Source organism: Haemaphysalis longicornis, unplaced genomic scaffold (genome assembly GCF_048455015.1).
Source record: "Haemaphysalis longicornis isolate Haplotype H1 unplaced genomic scaffold, Haemaphysalis longicornis Haplotype H1 scaffold_7, whole genome shotgun sequence".
NCBI lineage: Eukaryota > Metazoa > Arthropoda > Arachnida > Ixodida > Ixodidae > Haemaphysalis > Haemaphysalis longicornis.
In genome coordinates, this window is record NW_027526422.1 from 151,411,222 (window position 1) to 151,432,911 (window position 21,690).

Below are 21,690 nucleotides of genomic sequence, written 5' to 3' on the forward strand. Positions count from 1 at the left end.
TATATCTGAATTTAATTGGGTTCATGTTAATTCATTTTATCTAACTTAATTCACTACTTTATTCACTATTAGTTTCATAGAATCTTCACAATTTAATTCGCTTCGTATTCATTTTTAATACGCTTGGTTTCATCTTAGCACACCTTGACATCTGTCAGTTTAGTTTGATTCATCTTCATTAATTTGAAGTTACCTTGATTCACTCAGAAGTCCACCTAATTTATTCCCTTTTAAACTCGCACTGATTCTTGTTATTTCCCGTGTCTTCTTAGTTCGCTTTTTTCCTGGTATTTAACTTTGATGTGTCTTAATTCACTAGTAGTATTTCTAATTCGCTTTTTCGTCCTCCTTAATTCGCAGTGTCGTCGCCTAATTCTAAATCTTCCTCTGGTTCGCTCTAACCACCTTTAATTTCCTGGAGGCGTCCAGGGGCTTTTTCATACGACGCCTGATGTCTGCCGGTTTTCGCTCAAGGGCTGTGAAGGTCGACGGCATGTGCAGCTTTCCCGCTCATGGCAGTCTTTTCAACAGTGATTACTCTGCAATTTTTTAGCGAAATGAAAGGTCCTTTTTCACAGATAATATTTGGGGTCATATTTGCTTTGTGCACAGTTTCAAGTCGCGCACGTTGCGCGACTGGGTTCCTGAGCCATGGGAACTATCCCATAGAAATGCATGGGGAGTTAGATTTGACAGCGAATTACACTAAAAAATATTCAGAAACCTGACATGTTCTTTTAGCGTTTTATTCTTAACGTTGACGTCTAGCTTTATGCCAAATATCATTTTCCTAAAATGGTTCTTCTAGGTTCCCGAGAGGTTGTAATTTTGAGCGAGAAAGCTGGGTATGGAATGATTAAACACATAAACTTTCTCTTTATCTCAGTTACATTGATCCCATTGATCCATTTTATCATACGGTTGAACCTCTATTTAACGAATTCGCCGGGACCCGGTAACTATTTCGTCAAATCAGGAACTTCCTAAAATCGAGAGAGACCAATTTAGTTCGCGGGAACGACATATTTATTTACTCGAGAGAAAGCTTGTGATTTTCGTCGGCACTCCCTTTGTCAGCAGCGTTAGCACACACTTCTCGTAGCTGGCCAGTGAAGTCAAGGCGTCCTGGACACCCTCGTGTGCCACTGTGTAGCTGTTCTTGGCCAACAGATATCACCCAACGTCACGGCGGCTACCATCCTAACTAGCAACACAACCACGGCGGAGGAGGCAGCCATTGCCCTCGCGCTCGCCCAGCGCCCCACCCCCGAATTCGTCATCTCTGACTTTCAGCAGGCCATCCGCAATATTATTCGCGGTAACATCTCTCCCATGGCATTGCAAATTCTCTCCGAAAATCCTCCATCCTACATCGTGACCCTGCTGTGGACACCAGCCCACACAGGCGTAAGTGCTTATGAAGGGGTGCACGTACAGTGGGGTCCACTGTTAAAGGGAAACGGCGAGCGCGTGGCCACTGCGCTCTGCGAAGCGCCGGCGCCGAGAAGTGGCGAGAATCGGAGACAGCCGGCACATGCGCACTGGCCGAGAGGCGGGAGAAGCCGCTGTGTCGTCTGCTACGGCGCTTCGCCCGGCCTTTCACATCCTTCGAGTGCGAAATCCCTCAGCTTGAGCGACGCAGCGGAGCGCCGTAACAGACGACAGAGCGGCTTCTGCCGCCTTGTGCGGTCAGTGCGCATGTGCCGGCTGTCTCCGATTCTCGCCACTTCTCGGCGCCGGCGCTTCGCGGAGCGCAGTGGCCACGCGCTCGCCGTTTCCCTTTAACAGTGGACCCCACTGTACGTGCTCGCGAACTAATTTACCGGGTCGCCACTTTCACTACGCCTACATGCGCTACCCCTGCAGACAAGCCAACCTCCCTCCTTCAATACAAAGATATTGCCCTGCTCTACCGCCTTCCCACCCACCCACCAACCCCCGCACCCACACCTCTCTCCGGAGGCAGGCCACATGCTGCGCATCCTACTAACACACACCTTCCCACACAGAACACAACTGATACACAGTCACCCACACCTCTTTACTGACCCTACCTGTCCAGCCTGCGGGGCACTCTACACGCACTACCATTCCTTCGGCGAATGCCCCGCAGACCCGTACCCTCCCCCCCCCGTTCCCTCCCCTCACCTGTGGGAGCAGATGTTGGGTAACCCGGGGGAGGCCAAGTCCTGACCACCTCCCGGGCCTTGGCGGTTGCGGCTGCCCTGTGGGCCTCTTGCACCCCCAAACACCTGATCACGGTTGACGAAACAAAATGTATTCCTTCCTTCCTTCCCCAGCAAACCGCCTCAGAAGGTCGACGGCGTCCATCACCTGGCTTGGTGTGGGCTCGGGAGCTCCGACAGTAGCCGGATCATTCGCATCTTCAAACTCCTCTTGTGCGGCGGAAACAGCCTGCACTATCTCCTCGTCGTCGAGAACTTCTGTTGTGTCAGTGTACGTGTCTGCGTCGACGTTCGCAAAGTCGTCAAACTTCTGATGTGCGGCCACCTCGTCATGCCGACGAAGCTCTTCCCAACAACTGCGCGATACCTCTTCCTGCTCGTGTTGCGAGCTTGTGGAGCCCGCAACACGAGCTAACAGCACACTGCCAGCTCGTGTGCTCGCACTGCGCTGGCAGCTCACTGCCAGACGTTCTAGACGCCATAAATGTGGGAAAAACGTTTTACATGCGTCTTTTTTTGCAGAATGCATCGTTAAATCGGGTTTGGCGGCGAAATTTGTTTGGTTATTCCGAGTTTGTAAACGCATTAGGCCTATGGGCAACCGCAAGCGGAATCGAAATTTGTTCATTAAATCGGAAAATTCGTAAACTCTGGTTTAGTAACATCGAGTTTCAACTGCATAATTAAGTTATCAATGTAACACTGTTGTGCTCCAGCAGTTCTTTTCCGTCTATGCGAGATCCGAAACATCATCCCGCGCGACCCTTCTCTCACTCTCCGTTCACTGCACCCATTGACCTCAAAGCATGACCACTTGAACGATAAAAGCCGCTGTAGGAAATCCAACCGTCGCCGCCGTCGACCAACTACCAAACCGGCGCATAAACTCGCAGCCCGAAACGCGCTATTACACGCAGCAGTTTGGCATTGCCATGACGCAGCAGTTTCTTCCGAGCGCAGACGCACGACAGGAACAATGACGCAGCAGGGACGCCCGCCGAGTGGCGCCCGCTCTGCGCGCGCCTCACGAGCGGTGCCCCCAACAGCGCTCCCAGCGGCCAAAGAATCCTCTGTAACAGCGGCGGCCAAAACCACCGACAAAGACAAGCTGATCATTTCAGGATGGGTGCGCACGCGCACATGCACGGTATCTCGAACCCGATGTCGCATCGGTGCCACCGATAGGTGTCGCGGTGCAGCCCGCGGCACGCCGCTCGAGTGTTATAGACAGGACTGTTGCGGTCTGTACGTTTTGGAACGCCCCAACCTGCTTACCAATGAAGTCCATGGCGTAAGAGACGCGGTTGGAGAGCATGCCCATGGAAGAGCCAAGCAATCCGAAGGCGGCTATCTTGTCAGTGTCGCAGCTGCAGATCCAGCCGGACTCCGACACACAGGAGCCGACGAACACGCCCACTTTCTGTCCACGAAACTCAGAGGGGTCGTAGCCAGCATCAAATATGGCTTCGTACGCTCTCTCCATCAAGAGCCTCTGCTGCGGGTCCAATGTATGCGCCTGTCTGGTGTGCACTCCAAAAAACTGCGCATCAAATCTTGACAGGTCCCGTAGGTTGCCCATCCGGTCCGGCAGGCCTAAGAGACCTAGGATGGAAAGAGACAAACACAGTCTATTTAGCATACGAGCATGAGTCCATTCTCTTTCGATCGCAGTGGCATTGTTCTGAAGGATGTATTGCCTTTCGGTAGCTTATCTATTAAAATTTCAATTCCAAAATGCCAAATTCCAATTCCACAATTCTAATTAGTATCTTCTTTTAAAATCTCCACCAAATATACTCGAAAGATACCAAGAATATATCGGTTTCACCACTTAAATAGGAAAGCGGACCACAATAGGTTTTGTTTGGAATGTAGCATTCATTGTGCCCTACGTTTAAGATTAGTGGATGTAAAATAAGCAGACGGCGCAGTGCATTTTCCTGCCATTTTGTCTGATTTGTTGGCTTGTGTAAAATGCAACGCGTCACGAGAGCGCGGAAGTGATCAACGTGAGAGTTTGTTACTACGCTACGTAAAATCGAACGGGTAGGTGTGGTATGACCAGCGCTATAGTCTATTCCTTTGGCGTCGTGACTTTAGACCAACTGTATGAAGGTGTATCGTCGACGGTGAACGCAAAACGAAATAAATATTTTAACTGCCAGTTTACACATTTCCATCATGATGCACGTTAGGAAATTTTTCAACTACACGCCTGCAAGCCGCAAGAAAATATATTGTCACGATGCCGGTGGGCAGAGACCCATGGCACCCGGACCCACTGGCGACAATGATGAGGGAGTGGCTAGCGTGCACCCTGCGCGGGCTCTGTCGTCGCCGCCATGTATACATACTGTAAATACAGTGATCGCATTGCTTTGTAAATATATCACCGCCATTAGCCACGCATTGTCTCCTCTTTTCTGCCGCCACGTGACAATTACTTGGAGTCACTACCTTGAAATGAGTGCTACGACTATCCTCGTTCCCAGACGCTCGTCGTTGGGGTTTTAAAAATTGTTCGACACATAGCACCTGTGACGACGTAAAGAATACAAAACGTTATTGTTCAGCTGTAGAGCGAATATGATGTTATTGTGTGTGCTACCACGTTTCACGTTTCCTGTATTTGTAGGCGCTTGATAATTCAATTTCAAATACACCCCACGTATAAAATTTGCGGTACACGTGTCGCGAGGAAGGCAGGGGTATATTCTATTCCAGGAAATTACGTCGTGCCTGCCGTGGCATCTGTCCAGTAGAACGCATGTGTCGTCTCGTTGTCGTCATATCTTTTTTTCATTTAAACTTTTTCTTGGTCTTCTGGTTTCTATGACTGGGAGGAAACGGGTGTTCTAGCCCCATGTATACGTTTTAGCGGCACTCCGCTGTTCTCTCAACTGGTAATGTGTGCCTAATATGCTGAATTTCTTTTTGCTATACATAACATATTACTTCAAACACTACAGACATTCAAGGGCCACAACCGTTTCGACAGCTTCACCTTTAGACAGCTAGAATCACTAAGCTTTGCTGGTCCAGAAGATCCATGCGAGTTTCCCTTTCCGGAGGACCCTCGTCCCACACTATTCAAAATTTAGACATGTTTTCTTTTAAATCAACTAGCCACTTCGTTGTAGGAGATTTTCTGGGAAACGTGGCCTCATTTTGAGCATTCATTGACATCCATTTGGATTTGCCGCCCAGGGCGGCCACAGATGGTCACGTTTTCTAGGGGCACCCGTTGTGAACCTCGAGGTCGCTGGACTATTCTCCCTGGCAAACGAATGGCTTTACTATCGTGCCCCAAACGCCATCCAGTAGGTTTTGGTGCCTCAAGTGCTGTTGGGGAGCCTCTCTTTCCCTATTTCTAGGACTCAGCTTTCACTGCGGCGGAACTTCTGCTAAACCTGCCGTGCCAGTTCTGCTAAGCCTGCCACGCCAAAGTTGTTCCACACTGTTGCCTCCGGCCATGCCGGAGGGCGCAGAGGCCCCCCCCCCCCCCCCCCTCCCAGCGCCAACTGCAGTTGAGGAAGCCATAGGATTCGACCAACTGAGTGGCCGCACGATCCTACCGGAGAACCCCTGGACCATTTACATATTCTCACGCCTCAGGAATGCGTCTTCGAAGCCACCGGCCAACGCCACGTCCGCCTTACCGCCGCAACGGCGTACACCACCTGTTTCACCTACCACTAGCGCCAACGCCCGCCGCGCACCGCAATCGCGGTTGCCGAAAGGCAATTACACCATGGTTTATCGACCCCGATCGGGCCTTAACGTCGCGGCCTGAGCATCTCGCACCCTCCTTCAAGACTCGCAACGGCAAGTGCTATTCCCCAGCAGGAAGTTTACAACAGCGTCGTTATCCGATTCCAAACACCTCAAAATTAAGTCGTCGAAAGTACGCCCAATGCAGTCACGCCATCACGCTGAACAACGTTACATCTATGCAAATCGGTGAAGTACAATACGAAATCGTGCCATACATGAAGCCACCGCCCGACACTTGCCGGAGAGTCATCCACGGCTTGGATCCGGAGACAACAAATTAAGCTCCCGCCAACCTCCTACAAGCCAACCATCTACGCCCACGGCCTCGGACGCGCAAGGACAAGATGCGAGTAAAAAGAAGACACCTTATATAACTTCTGCTTCTTGTCATACACAATCACCCCTGATGAAGGAGACGAGTGGGCTCCGAAACGTTGGGACAGCTTTCCATAAGTGCCCTTGATTGGTGTATTTACCCCTTCCTCAAGTTTAACCACACCAGACAGAGCTCTGTCGAAGATGTTCACAGTCATATCGAGATTGTGTGGACCCTACACCAATCTTCGCTCGAGAGAAACGAGGCGGCAAACGCCACTGCCCGCGCACTTTCAATCAGGGAGTTTTCATCGATGGATTAGAACCTCTCCGAAGCCTTCATTTATGTCCCAGTCCCTTCCCTATACACTGAAATTCTATATCGTTATCTCGCCAACTCCATCTTCAATACTCCTCACCCATCAATCAGCACACAGGCGGCTCGCATTTGGCGTCGACTACTGACAAACACAGACTACAACACCTCTATACTCCATTAAAGCTCGCCGTCCACATACTCCCACAACTGTCCCTCTTGCTCCGCCCCAAACACCACCTATCATTTAGTCTGGGGATGCCCCCACTCGCCAAACCCCCTCCCTTCCTTTTGGCCTGAGCAGTGGGAGCGCGAGCTGGCCAGCTCACAGTTCGAGGACCAGGAACGACTCATCACTCGCGCCCAGGCTGCTGCGTTGGCTCGCGGATTTTTGGATTGAGAGAGCCACTCACTTTTATGCTCAATAAATTAACGTTTTTTCCTGCTCATCCTCCTTGACATCCGTTTCACTTTTTTTAAGAAGTCGGCCATTTTGCGGGTGCTGACATTTATTTTGTGAATCATCCATCGGCCGTTTCAAGGGCTATGGCCGCCGAATCGGACGAACATAATTACGCTTTGCATTCGAAATGACGCCAAAGAATATTCCACACGAACACTCAAAGGGAAACGTGGGATTATTCCGAAAGGCTTCTTTTCTGCGCAGCAGTTTCAAACCTCGATCGATCACAATCAGCTGTCTTCGGGCAATAATTATGGTCTTCCAAGAGCAGCAAGCGTTTTCAAAGTAATGGAATTTTTTTTACCAACAAAAGCGAAAATTTTGTCTGTCTGGCTGTTTGTCGGTCGGTCCGGCAGTCGGTCGACTGGTTTGTATCTTTCATTCAAATGAGCCTCTAATCGGCATACCGCTGGTAAGGAAGGAAGCACTCCACGAGTTTTTACGGTGTGCCATCGTGTTATCTTCAACGAGCAAGCGTACCTAGCCCTAATAATTTTATTCAGAAAAAAGTCACTAAGCGTTGGCCATGGCCGTGGGAGCTGTTAAGGAGTTGAAGCCATCAACGTTCCGTTTCCTACCATTGTGGTACTTCAAAAGGCCTACAGTGGCATTGCAGTCTCTTTCCGGGGCACCAGCACGTGAAGGCATTGCCCACTCCAGGAGCATCTTGATGTTCGGCGGAAGACGGGCTGTTTCCTTCGCAGCGAACCCAGAACATGTTCTACATTGTGGCCAGCGTGTGTGAATGACTTGAGGCGCAGATGACGATGGTGGTCTCCGCGTGGTTCTTGGTGTCTCTTTCAGGTGTCTGGAGGAGCCGATCAGGACTGTCCACCATTTATTTATTTATTTATTTATTTATTTATTTATTTATTTATTTATTTATTTATTTATTTATTTATTTATTTATTTATTTATTACCCACAGCGTAGCAAAGGCATTGCATCGGGGTGTTTCAAAACAAAATAACATAGAATGAAAAATACAGCAGATATCAATGTGCAACAAGAGGCAATAATTCAACTGGAAGCTAGATGATATTGCACTGTGAAAATTGAAAAGAATATAGGTACGTATAACTCAGTGCTACACAAGTTGAAAAACTGAACGACGTACGCATTGTCAATTGGTCAGCGATGGTGTCCCGGCTCTCATCCTGTGTAACCTGACTCCCCCCCCCCCAACGACTCACCGATATAGTAAACAACCTAGGCCTGACCGCGCCTGCAGGCTCCCTTTTCTCGTTAGTATCTAGCTTGTAAAAATGTTCATGGGCGGTAGATGTAGGGACGAAGCAATACCACAGCAGTGTCCTTCCAGGTACGGAGTAATGCTGGCTCCGCCAATAACCATAATCGCGGATACATCAGAGGATACGTAAGTAGCTCGCTGGGAACACTGTTAGGAGCACAAACAACACTCTCTCACTAGGGAGGATCTGGTCACCCTGGTGTAGTATTTGGTCCTGAAATCCCAGGTCTGACCAGCGCAACGCTTGGCAAACAGTCTTCAGCAGCTGCAGTGCAGCTGACCACAAAGAAGGTCCGGCCACGGATGCAGCAGAGGATGCTAAAAATCTCTGGGGTCGGACAGGCCGCCTTTGGAACTTGAACCTGGCAACGTTCAGTACGCGAACCCTATCCAGCAAGGGGAGCCTAGCAGTGGTATTAGAGGAGCCCTCGGACAGTAAGTGGGATCTTATAGGCTTAAGCAAAGTTAGAAGAACAGGAGAAGGTGTAATGGAACTGACTACGAGAATTATTTTGGGCTACCGAAGACATGAAGAAAACAGAGAGCGGGGGTAGTATTCTTAATGCTCAGATAAATAGGAGGGAACATACAGAAATACTTTAGCAATAACGAAAGGTTGCAGGGGTTGTGATCAATCTAAACAAGCGATACAGGCTAAAGATAGTACAGGACTGTGGCCAACACCTACCTATGATGATGAGGCCGTAGAAAGTTTCTACGAGGACGCCGAATTAGCAATGAAGAAGGGAAATACACAGTTCACGATTGTTATGGGAGTCTTTAACAGAAAAGTTCCTGAGAAGCAATTTGGAGAAAGGGCAGTGCAAAACTTTGAAATAGGCCGTCGCAACGAATAACTTGTGGTTAGTTGCAACTTTTTCCTCCAAACCAAGCAATCGGAAATAGAAACAGAAAGGGTCCGACGCTAAAGCAAACAAAAACTGACTTTAGTTTAAGTGATAATCCAGGTACCTTGCAGAAAATGGAGGTGCTAGGCAAGATTCGGAGAAGCGATCACAGTATGGTTAGGCAAAAAGTAAGTCTCAATCTCGAAATAGAGAGAACGGAACCTGTGAAAAGTAATAAACCCAGCATGGAGTCATTCACAGACAGGGCGCAGGGCTTTAAAATACCCCGCAAAAAAGAATCTGTGCTTTTAACTGGGGAGAACGAGGATAGCGTACACCTTCTAAATAACACGCTAACAACGGTAATCACAGAACCAGTAGGAGCTACGGAAAAGTAGTCTGTAGAAACAAGAGGAAAACTTAATCAGAAAACGAAGGAAGTACTTCCAAGACGTAAGAAGACGAAATTGTCGAGTACAGCGGAAGAATCTGGATCAGCCGAGCTATCGAAATTGATTACCATAAAGTAAAACGAACGACATTCGTACGTACAACATGACAGTGATCGAGAAAACGCCTCAAATAGGAGTAAGCATAAGATCAACTAAAAAGAAGCAGGGTAATATTACACACAACATAAACGAGGATCCTAAACGGGACCATAGCGTAGTAAAACGTCAACAGAACTCTGATTCACAAGACGTGGTACACCAAAGACCTTAAAACCTACAGACACGTCAGCCTACTCCCTGTTGTTTAGAAGCTCCTCACGAAAGGAATATTTACCCGCATAATGGACAGACTAGGTTCCTAACAACCCAGAGAACATTCTCGATTTAGGAAATGATGCCCAATAATGGACAACGTAAATGTATCCAATCAAGTAATGCAAAAATTCGTGGAGTGTAACATGCCCCTTTACATGACATTTGTAGACTACGGATAGACGTTTGATTCAGTGAGCATTGCAGCAGTGCTGGAAGCATTGAAAGACCAGGGAATAGAGGAGACCTACGTAGACTCCTAGACGACATATACTAAAGATGTAACTTCAGGGTAATCCTTCACAAGCAAATCGAAGAGTTCCCGATCCCAAAGGGCACCCAATGGGGAGATGTCATCCCTCCAGAACTCTCCACAGGATGTATGGAAGGGTATTGAGGACGTTTGACTGGGAGAACACACAAATACGAATAAACGGAGAATACTCGAGCCATTTGCAGTTTGCGGACGACATACTCTGTTTAAGGGATTCTGTAGAACGCCCGCAGAAATGCTTGAAGGAATTCAACCAGAAAGCGTGGCCGTGGGCTAAAACTAAATATGATGAAATTTAAAGTAATGCTGAATAAACATGCCAAAACACTTTGTTTAGCATATGTAACAGCACGTTAGAAGAAGTATAAGTGTGTGACTACCTCGGAGAGGTTGTCTCTGTTGATCCCTACCACGAGAAATAAATCCGGCGCAGAATAGGTATTAGCTGGGGTATACCCTCAAGGTATTGGCAAATATTAAAAAAATGAGCTACCTCTGTCACTCAAAAGAAAGATATACAACCAGTTCGTCGTGCCGGTGATGACATGTGGAGCGGAAACGAGCTTTCTGGATAACGGAACAAAGTCGACTAGAGTATATCCCACTTCAAGTAAAGTAAAAAAAATGAACATAGGCTGGCCGCGTAGTGTCCAGTCTTGGTAAACGTTCCCCGCTTGCTCGAAGCCCAGTAAGACAGACTTATTCATAGTCGATTCTTAATGGCACACTTATTTGGGGTCTTGCATTCCCTGGGCATTAAAACGATTTCCAGAAACTTATAAGACACCGAATGAGCCTCTAAATAAGAACGCAATAAGATTGTGAATAAGGCTGCTGCGAGCAGTCTTATTCACACACTTGTGCGTCAGCATAAGTCTGTGAATAAAACTTTCGGGGTTGTTTTTTCGGCCCCGTATAAACATGGGAGAATATATAAAATGGTGGAAAAGAAGGTGTCAGGACAAAAAGCTGGCAGTGTGTGCAATGTGAAACATGTGTCACCTTTTGTTCCCTGCAAGACAGATTGAAGGCGGGCCAGTTGGTACATAACTAACTTATAAAACAGCGCTAGAAACAAGACTACAGAAAGGGCACACAGACAGCGCCCTGTCTGTGTGCCCTTTCTGTAGTCTTGTTTCTAGCGCTGTTTTATAAGTTAGTTTTGTTCCCTGCTCGACGGGCATCGTGTACTCCTTGCCGCTTTCATGTGGTAATGTGTACATTGGCTACTCAGGCAGGGGCGTCAATGTACGGCTCATGGAGCACGGTCATCCACTCAAGAATAATCCATTTGCACATATCACTCGGCGCTGTAGGACCCACAAGGAAAACAGTCAAGAAAAATGTAACCCATTGTATAGGGACACGTGTATTCTTTGGCGCCATAATGACGAATTACCAAGGGAGCTAGTGGAAGCGTTGCATATAAGAAAAAGTGAAGGAAAATGCATTAGCGATGCTTCTGTGACACTGTACGATAAGGAATTTACTTTCCTGTTAAAGAAGATGCCTTAGGTTGGTGTTTTTCTGGGGGAGTGGGCTACGATATGATTGTTGCTGCTCCGCTGTGTAGTGATTACGTGTAGACACACGTGTGGTGTATGATTGTATATTTGTGTGTTTTCTTCCCATTAAAGATTTAGTTGAAAGTCAGCGCCGTCTTGTGACCCCTCTTCCTCATCGTCGTGTTGGCAAGCGCTGTTTAGGATGGTTTGGAGCAGCCACCGGTTCAGGGCTCATGCCCCGCGGAGACTCCGCTTGCTCAGGGCCTCGAACACAGATTTTTGCGAGCGTCAGATATCGAAAGCATGCTATACCATGAAAACGTTGTTGCCGGTTTCTAAGGTTTGTTGTGTATCCGTGTAGTGTCACAGTCTGTTGGGCAACGCCATTGTTCCGGTGCCCCAAAGGCGAGGGGTTGTAGCTAAGAGGATTTGTTGATGTCACCGGCCTGCTTCTGAAGCGTGAACGGACCTTGAAACACGCACTGCCAAGCAACAAAAAAAAACTGAAAGCAGGCACCTCCCATGCACCACTACCACTGGACAGCACCAAAATCAAGATAAAGGCTTTTCAAGTGCTCGAGCGCTTAGTTGTTCCACGCAGTATCCTTCCCAGGCCTACTCTTCGGCTAGTCTTACATGATGCAGCCTTTGATTTTATTACCAGACCTTACCTTAAACAAATAAAACATTGCATAGCAATCCAGGAATTAACCGATTTGTTCAGAGCTGCTATGTATCTGAGCAACACAACAATGAAAGAACGTACGTGCAAATTGAAGATAAATCTTCTTGGTAAAAAATTTGTTGCGTTAACATAAAATTGATAGTAACTTAAAAACTCTAAGTAGCCCGTGCTCAATTAGAAATCACTTTTAAAGATGGTCCCATGGCATACAATGTGCTTACCCTACACGCTTCTGCATTCTGAGTTGCTCTCAAAGTATATGCATCTGGTTTTGTCGCCGACGTATGTACTGTATATTATGATTTGATTAGCATACGGCGTGTCGTTGACTTCAGTGGCCCCAGTGTATTGTTATTCACAGGGCGCAAACAATTTTTAATCCCACAAGTTTCCTACCTTCGAAAGGCCAACTGAAGGCATCTGTTTGAATCAGTGGCAACAGAATATAGCCAACACACCACGGGCGACAGTAGCCTAGACAGCAGTGACATCGCACTCGAATAAAGGTATTACTCATATGCTTCGCTCGCGTATTGCATTCCACGCCTTCCCATTAAGTTGCGTAGGCGTGAAATTAGTTATTGAAACCTTAAAAAATTCAGAACACGTTTATGGACCAACTGTCTTCGTTTAAAAACTTCCCAGTTATATGCCTCTGTGAGTACTTGCATCACCGTTGTGCGAAAACGACGAAATCGGAAAATTGTTTTTGAAAAAAAAACACAAAACACCGGGCGGAACATAAATAAAACATTTTTAAATACTCAAAAATGTGTTTGCACTTGTTAAAATGGTGAATATTAGCCCCTTTAGCCGCCATTATTAAGCGCGCGGCTGTATCCCCTTCCATGTGTGCGGCTTCGCCATTTGGTCACAGTGATGTTGCGACGCGTGCCCTTTCATCGCGTGCTATTTTACCTTGCGCAATTTTTTCACAGCACTTGTGAGACGCGCGTTGCTTTTTCGGCGCTCTTTTAGTCGAGTACTGCATCGTCACTGGCAGCCTGGATGCCGCTCTATGGAAACGATATGTGAATTTGGGCAGGTGGTCTGACCCACCGGCATATCTCCACCAGTAAATGCACAGCAAATGCGCAGTACTTGCGTTTACACGAGAAATGTATGCGCAGGTGCCGTCAGACTTAGCGGAAGCACGGGAGCTCTGGCCGAGCCGTACCGCAAAGCTGCGCACGTCCATTGGCGGTAACTGAAAGAAAGAGAACCCGCATGCTCGCATGCCGACGGTCATAGCCCACCTGTACATGTACAGCCTCCCAAATTTTTCATAATATAGCAGGAGCGATGACCGATCGGCATGCCAGCGTCTTATCACGGTGTTCACCGGCCAAACAGGCGAGCGTGCGCGCATGCGCATAAAACTATCTGTTGTGGGAATGTTGTCTGCTGCGCTGTTCTCATTACAACAACACACCCCCTGTTTTTAGATGCGACGCTCCAGGGCATCTCTTGTCGGCGGCCCTATCCTTCCTGCGTGCGTCCGTTGTTGTCCGCGGCGTGCGTCCGTTGTCCGCAGCCACTCTCCCGCTCTTTTCCAAGATAGCGAACACTTTCTCGCGAGGGGCATTGGATTGGATTCGATTGAATTCAATTGGCTTGGCTTGGCTTGGCTTGGCTTGGATTGGATTGGATTGGATTTGGATTGGATTGGATTAAAGTGGATTGTGTTGGATTGTGTTGCGTCATAGCCGCGGCAGACGCACTGGCGCCGGCGCGTGCCCAGGTGAGAGCGTGTGCGGCCCAGCGCGCTCTCACTCCGCCGGTGGGCGGCGCTGCGCGCGGTGCTGCGCATGTGCAGTACTCTCTCTCTGCGCGGTTTCCTCTCCTTCGGGCGCGCTGCGCATATATAATGCCTAGAATATAACCGGTGCGCCACTCACCGACGGCCTTTCGGTCGACGTTGCTCTCCGTTGCGCTTGAACCCCCTCAGCGTCGCATCATACCAGGGTTCCCGCGAGGGGAGGTGGGCGTAATTTTTTCTTATGTTGCAAGGTTGTTTCGCTACCGCAAAAGGTATCAAGCACCATGGGGCACAAGTTTTTATTGTTATCAGATGTGTTATTCATCACATTATATCGCTCAGCGGCCTAAGGCCATTCCGGCCATAAAACCGGTCCTGTTCTACTTTCATGTATCTTTTCCGTGACGTTCCTCACGCTGGGAGCGGGCAAATGACCCGAAAAAAAATCACACGCACATTTGATTTGCGCATGCGCGTCAAATAACCACGGTTTCTCGTTAACAAAGGTATTCACATGAAGTTGCAGGGGGTGTACCACTCTCGAAGAAACAGCCTAGCAGACGACACTCGTACAGCCGATAGCCCTATGCGCGTGCGCGTACTCTCGCCTATTTTGCTGCTGAACACCGTGATAAGGCGCTGACATGCCGATCGGTAGTCGCTCCCGCTATATTATTAAAAATTTGGGAGGCTGTACATCCATTTATTCCAACGTGGCTGAAACGATTGAACCTAGCCTAGCGGTTTCAGCGTCGGCGCTGATAGAAGAGACACATCTGGAGCGTATCTCGCACGCGTCCAGTGCATGCGAGCTGCGGAGAAGGAGGAATATGAAAATCTGGTATTTCTTTTCAGACTTGTTATCTCTGTCTGCTCTCAGCGCCATCTCTGGGACCAGCTTGATGCGTGCATAATCGTAGCCACGTTACAAGAAGTTGCGGCCCTATTCTTGACGCCGTAAATTCACCGTGAACTGGGAATTTGCGGGAAGCTTTGCCTGATTGGCTTTCACTTTTGGTCGCGTGCTTTCGGTTGAGCTCTCGTCTTTTTGACATTTTACGGCGTTTACTCGCTCCAGTTCTGAAGTTTGCCTTATTTCTCCAGTTATGAAGTTTGCCTAAATGCGCTTAATTTTTGGCCGGCAATGAAAAACTAGACGAAATGCAGCGGCGGACATGACAACGTAGGCCTGTCTTCGCTATTCAACAATAATACGGCTTGTATGTCGCACGATCTATGTCATTGACTGAGAAGACACGACGTAATATAAACAGTTGGCGGGAACGCTTTTGTCACACATTGGCAACTTCAGCCTACGTAAAAGTGACGTGCTGTTATGTAACATGTTGCAAATGGCGGCTGCCGTCGTCTTGAAATAGGGCAAAAAAGTTCACGACATTTGGCGGCGTGAAATTTTAGTGAATTTATAGTAGGCTCACCTTCACAGGACGCGCGGCTTAAAACTGTTTTGTAGCGAAAGAAGTTATAGTTTTGACTGTTTCCGAGTCACCGAAAACGGAGCATAAAATGATGTCTCTAATTGTTTTTATGTTTCGCAATAAAACAGCAATTATTTGTTTGACGTAACCATAACATAAAAGGGCAGTGCAAGCCTCTCCGTTACAAAGAACTCAACGCATGATCCACACTCCTCCTTGTACGCTGGAGGGTCACATGATCGATTTCAAGAGAAAAATAACAAAGAAATCTGACTTTTATTCGTTACTGTGCTGATTGAGTTCGAGCTTGACAAATGAGTCAACCGGCGGCAACGGTACATTCCACCGTTATCAGGCGTAGCGTTTTGCTCTCCTTAGCGCGTCGTACAACCGATGGTCACGGCCGTCTTTTTCTGTCATCACGCCATAAGCTTGTAACACAGCAGCAGACGATAGCGTGGCGGCGGTGATGGCAGGGAAGGTGATAATGCAACAAAGCTCGCACTGAAGTAGGGAGCTCAACTATGTTACTGAAGGAGAATGAAGGGAATAAATAGATACGGTAAAAAAGATTGTGCGCTATTAGAGAGATTTGGCTCACCGTTTCTGACGGTCCTCTCCACCCCGATAGCAAGCGGGAGCGCCATTGCGCATGCGTGGTGCGCTAGGGCGCTAGCGGCGATACTGGAGCGGGGTCGCTCCCTTATCCGGGGCCTCTTAGCGGACCGTTGCCACAGCTCACGCTATCACGCGGAATTTTAAGATGGCTGCCCCGTGTGAGGCGAGCGCGCTACGCGGACTCCGCTTATTCAGTTGTGAACACCAGCGATGAAACAGAGAAAGCGATTACGAATAGGCAAAGGTGCCACACATCTCAACGACGCTTAGAACGCAAGTGAAAAACGTCGACCGAAACGCGAGCGTACTTTTATGCACCTCCGAGAGAGGCAGCCGTGCCTTGGCTATCCGAAAGTTAAACGGCTTCTTTTAATATATATACAGAACCATTATATCACGTCAGCGACTAAATTAAATAAAAAAGGTGAAATTAAGCAATAAACGCGACACTTTGCTTTATTTGAGTGCCTAAAATACCAATTCTTATATTTCCTTTGGATAACGTTTTCATTTACACGCGCAGAGGGCTAAAGAATGATTCCCTGCTGAGGGAGATACGGTTATCGGTTCACGGCCCCTGACTGAGAAATAAAGATGGAATATCGCCGTCGGTATTAGAGCATGCGCGTTTGGCCCCTTGTAACGACTCCGATACGATTCGGCTCCAGCTCCCGTGTTCCAATTACTACACGTGCAGTCATAGACAAATAAAACGCGAATACGAAAATATTACCCAAAACACGCAAATTTGAGAAATACTGTTTCTATATGCCGTATAATAGAGCGCTTTGATATTTTTGGAAAGCCACATTTCACAACTTTGTTTTTGTAACTAAGCCACGCGTCATATTGACTTTCAAGGAAATAAATAGCCGTATTTGTGTGTTCTGGTTTATTTTTTCGTGTTCGCGTTTCCTTTGTTCATGACTGCGCCTGTACGAATAACTTTTTGACGGCCAGGGCGAAAGGGCCCTCGACATGCAAAACACATTTTTCTACGTAGATGCTAACAGAAACGTCTCTTGAACTGAAAACACGGTTTTTGAGAGAGAGCCGAACCACAGTGTCCCGTATTCCGAGATGACTGGCATACATACGTCGAAATGCTCGCGAAGTCAATGCCAAACTCTACAATGGACATTTTGTGTAGTCTCTACTGTACAGCTTGCGTTTCCTCTCTTGTACGTGTCGCAGAAACATTCTGGCCCTTCAGGGCAAACGATAGCATGCCCTCCGAACATGTCTGGGCCTTCCACAGCGTAAATCGAGAGCAGTGATTATTAGTGTGGTACAAGCTAGGCCACCCTTTGCGAACCAACGGGACATGTTACCCGTCCATCACTTACCAGGGCAGCAGCTGCGCACAATAATGGCATAACCTCCACCTACATGCCTGCGACCAGGACACTCCTCCCACTTTGGCGTAAGATCCCGACTCGGATGTGTTTGTGTTGCGCATTTTGCTGCACGCCCACACCCAATCGCATTTTCAATAGGATATCGAACGCATTTTTTGATAGATGTCCAGCTAGCAAAAGAGGCAGATTTTTTACACCGGGGTTTCCTGTCACAAACACGGAATAGTTTTTTTGGCTTGGGATAATTCCTTCAAGAATTCTCCGCATTAACACAGGAACAGCCGAGAGTAATCTTCTACGTAATTGAGTTGATCACAATGGGCCTTTAATGCCTGATCGCCGGCAAGGTGTTTGTTTTTTGCTGGTGATCCTGGTTTGTCAATAAATTGAAAACAAGTAATTGCTGCTATAAATAGCTACACCTCCATTTTCCTTTGTGACGATGGATGTTTAGCGTTCCTGATTGATTCGCATTTGATTGAACTCATAATAATCAACCCTCGTCAACATTAATGGTTACGTGTTGTGTTCCATGATACGTTTTGTGTCCAAGCTCTCTCCAGATTTACGGTAGGAGGCGATTTCCTTTCTGTTGCCATCTATACCGGTCATGTCTGCTCGAATACTAGTACAATTGAGAGATATTAAAACGTCTGGCAGACACCAAACAGCAACGTTTTGAGACTTACAAACTACAGGATGTAATTTCGAAGGGACGATGATAAGCTGAAGGGTACTCAGTAACAATTATGAACGGCTTGGAACGTCGGTGATCGGTATAAAAGCAGTTCAGCAGTGGTACATCTTTTGCAGTCAGGGAGTAAATCGCAGCCCTGTGCGCAGAGTATCGCGGCTCAAAGTGCGCAAATCTTTGTAATGTCGTCTCTTGCCAATCTCTGTAAACTCATCTTTCGCCAATCTCTGCAAGCTTATAGTTACACACATCTCCGCAAGGAAGCGCGGTCATGATACCGTGACCGGTCACATACTACGCATAAATATTCCAATTATATGCCTTAGGAGATTAAAAACGAAGTTCTTGTGGTTTAATGCGCACAAGCTAAACATAGGCTATGGTCCCGATGTAGGGATTTCGTAATAATATGACCACCTGGGAATCTCTACCACGCGCCGAGAAGTCTACCGCATGCCTTCTTCAGCTTCCAATCTCCTTCAACGTCTAAGTGTACCCATGTGGGCTGTGAATTTATACGGTGTGTTATTTCTGTAACAGGTGCGCCCAGAGGGTCTAAGGTTCTGTGGTGTGGAAACACGACGTAAAAACGGTACCACCATACTTATACCCCAAAAAATAAACGAGCACCTTCCCTCCGGAAGCAGGCGTGCATGCGAGGCTTGACTACTGTAAAAAAAAACGACCGATACTGAAACCCGGTGGCAGCAAAATGACAAAACTGGTTCCAGAAATCAAAATGCAGGGACCGAAATGAAAACATAAAACCATCGATCGACAAAAACGAAAGCCTCTAGTTTCGCTCAGTTTCACCCCAACGAAAATTTGTGGTATCTGTTTTTCTAGATCATTCTGCGATTATCGGGAGCGTTTAAGTTCTTCAATGGCCACCGACTCTTCCGCCGAGCGAACCACGTGCTACCTACCCATGTCCTACAAAGGTGAACTGCCGGATGACAGTGAGCGACCGCACCTGCAAAGTAGCGTGCTGCGATCGACGACGCTGATTGGCTCACATCGTGGCCTGATATAGCGCGACACTTATGCACGCGTGCCCGTGCCAGCTGTGAACGGTGAGTGAAAGCTGCGGATGGAGAGCACGTAAATTGAATCTATAAGCTCGAAAAGGGCACAATGAACACTTTATCCCTGGTCGTTGTGCGTATCCGTATCCGTAGTGCGTACTTTCGAAACCCTTCAAGGGCGTAATTATCATCATAATCATCTTCGCCATTAGAACACGGAAACGAAGTCGGCTTTGCTGCAATGCGTTTCTGACGTAAGGTACTACCGACGGCGCAACTCAGCAAATACTACCTTCACTTGAAATCAGAAAACAATCGAATTCGAACAAACATTTCGGAGCGTTTTCTTTACCGCTTCTGGTGCATTGTTCAGCTTCAAGTGTGTTCAATGTTATGTTTGAGGCGGCAGTAGTACTAATCTTTGAATTCCATTGATTTTGTCCGTGGTTGAGGCGTCCCTAACGAATTAATAATATCTCTCCTAACCAGAACATAATACCTGTATCTGAACCCCCTTCTACTAATACCACTCCAGCCAAGACAACCACCACACCGACGCCATATGATGCCCTACCGCTTCGGCCTTCTCCTACAGGCCACGATAACAGCAGGAAAGGCCCTATCTGTTGCTGCCGAAAGACCCAATCGGTTATTGCCGAAGAAATATTCATATCGCTTGCAGCCACCAATGATTATAATTTGTCATGAGTATATCTTATTCAAAATGGCCAAAGCAACTCGACCCTGCTGCATTACGTATCTCCCACGACATTCCCATACGTCTGCCCGAAACGCAACACACATCCAATACCACCTATCACTTCGTGTTGGAATGTCCCGACCCCCCTAAGCCTCTCCCTTCCGCCTCCACGGAGTGGTGGGAATGCAGGATGACCAGCGCACGCCTTGGGTATGAGGTCAACCATGTCTCCCGGGATAAGGCAGCAGCTACGGCATGCGCGTTTCCGGAATAGAAAAATGACACCCACCTTCTTTTCTTCTTTGTTCCACTCCAAACAACGGTATTGAACAAAAACAATCTGTGACCAAGCTTCAAAAATTCAGCCTGAGATTGAACCCACACTGGCCATCAGCATTCTCTGAACCCCGATCCACGGTTTTCTGAAGTTGACCGAGGCAGAACATGCCGCCGTTTATGCGCTCACACTTTCAGCACGTCCTAAAGGAGACAGGGAACTCAGAAGCTACCTGTACGACAAACCTAGAGATGAACGTTCGCTCACTACCGCCTCGGCAAAATATGTTTCTTCGCCCTTCCAGTTTTTCGAACAATCTAAGGTTTCATGGCGACAACTCTAACAAAGTTCCGCCCATGCCTTAACCTTATCTAGTCCCCAGAGCACAGTGCTACTTGCGCCTTGTGTACAACACAAATAATAGTACACTTCAAAGTGGGAAAAGTATTGTACACACCAAGTTTAATCTGTAACATACACCACAAGCCTCACCATCCCCTCTCTCAATGATCAACTGCACCTGCAGGACCGGATCATTCGGCAACTACGTGGCAAGGCTACGTGGACAAAAAACCTCTGAACACGTGCGGACGAAGCTTATTCCTTCTCGTCCTGGAAAGAAAAAATTTCGACCATAATATATTTCTTCCAGCTGCTCGGCTACAACGGCCATGGGGCTGAGCCCCAGCACCCTATGAACACAGCTCAACCGCGTCCCCGCCCCGTGTCTCGAGCTTATGCCAAGCCCATGAAGACCAGCCGTGACCAGCCGAGGCTAAACGAGAACGGAAGATGTCGTTTCCCCAGCCCACTCGTCCGACGCGGTTCCGACTATCTTAGATATTTAGTCCCAATCCTGACGAAGGCGTTGATGAGGGACCGGGCATCACTAACGGCATCTTCATCATCTGAAGCGTAAGGCACTCATTGCCGGTTTGTGGTCGTCACATTGCTAAACTTGATCGCTTTCATCACTCCCATGCGGCCTCAAGCTTTTCGGTCCCTTCTAGCCGGGGCATATGTCACGACAGGAAAAGGGCGAAGTGCCGGGCAGCGCCTTGTTTATCCATCATTTACGAGGACTAAGGGGTAGGCAGCACGCAACCTGCCCGGGACTGCTATGGCCGCTTGTTCATAGATCCCCTTATCCTGTAAATGCATTGCTCAGCATCCTCGATCGTTCCTGCCACCTCTGTCCTTTCGCCTCCTCAAAAGATGTTTCATGGTGGTCAGCCAAAGGGCATGAACCATGAGATAGGCGAAGAATGTGTGTGCAGCATTTGTTAAATTTCCCGATGGGTATGCGCCATTCCATCGCGATCATCATGTAGACCGTGCATTAAAGTTGATCGTCCCGGTTTCGGGCAGCTACGGCCCCGGTCTGCCTTGCATCGTTCTTGCGTACCATTTTGGTGCCGTTAAACCCGGGAGGTTGACCA

At 47.9% G+C, this 21,690-nt stretch overlaps 1 protein-coding gene across 1 annotated transcript in view; it reads right to left on the minus strand.

Annotated features, from left to right (window-relative positions):
• LOC144146606 (fatty acid synthase-like) overlaps positions 1–21,690 on the minus strand; it is a 141,234-nt gene that overhangs the window by 116,824 nt on the left and 2,720 nt on the right. Inside the window, exon 2 of the mRNA XM_077678542.1 lies at positions 3,462–3,788. Coding sequence (XP_077534668.1) covers positions 3,462–3,788 — 327 coding nt within the window. The remainder of the gene's footprint in view (positions 1–3,461; positions 3,789–21,690) is intronic.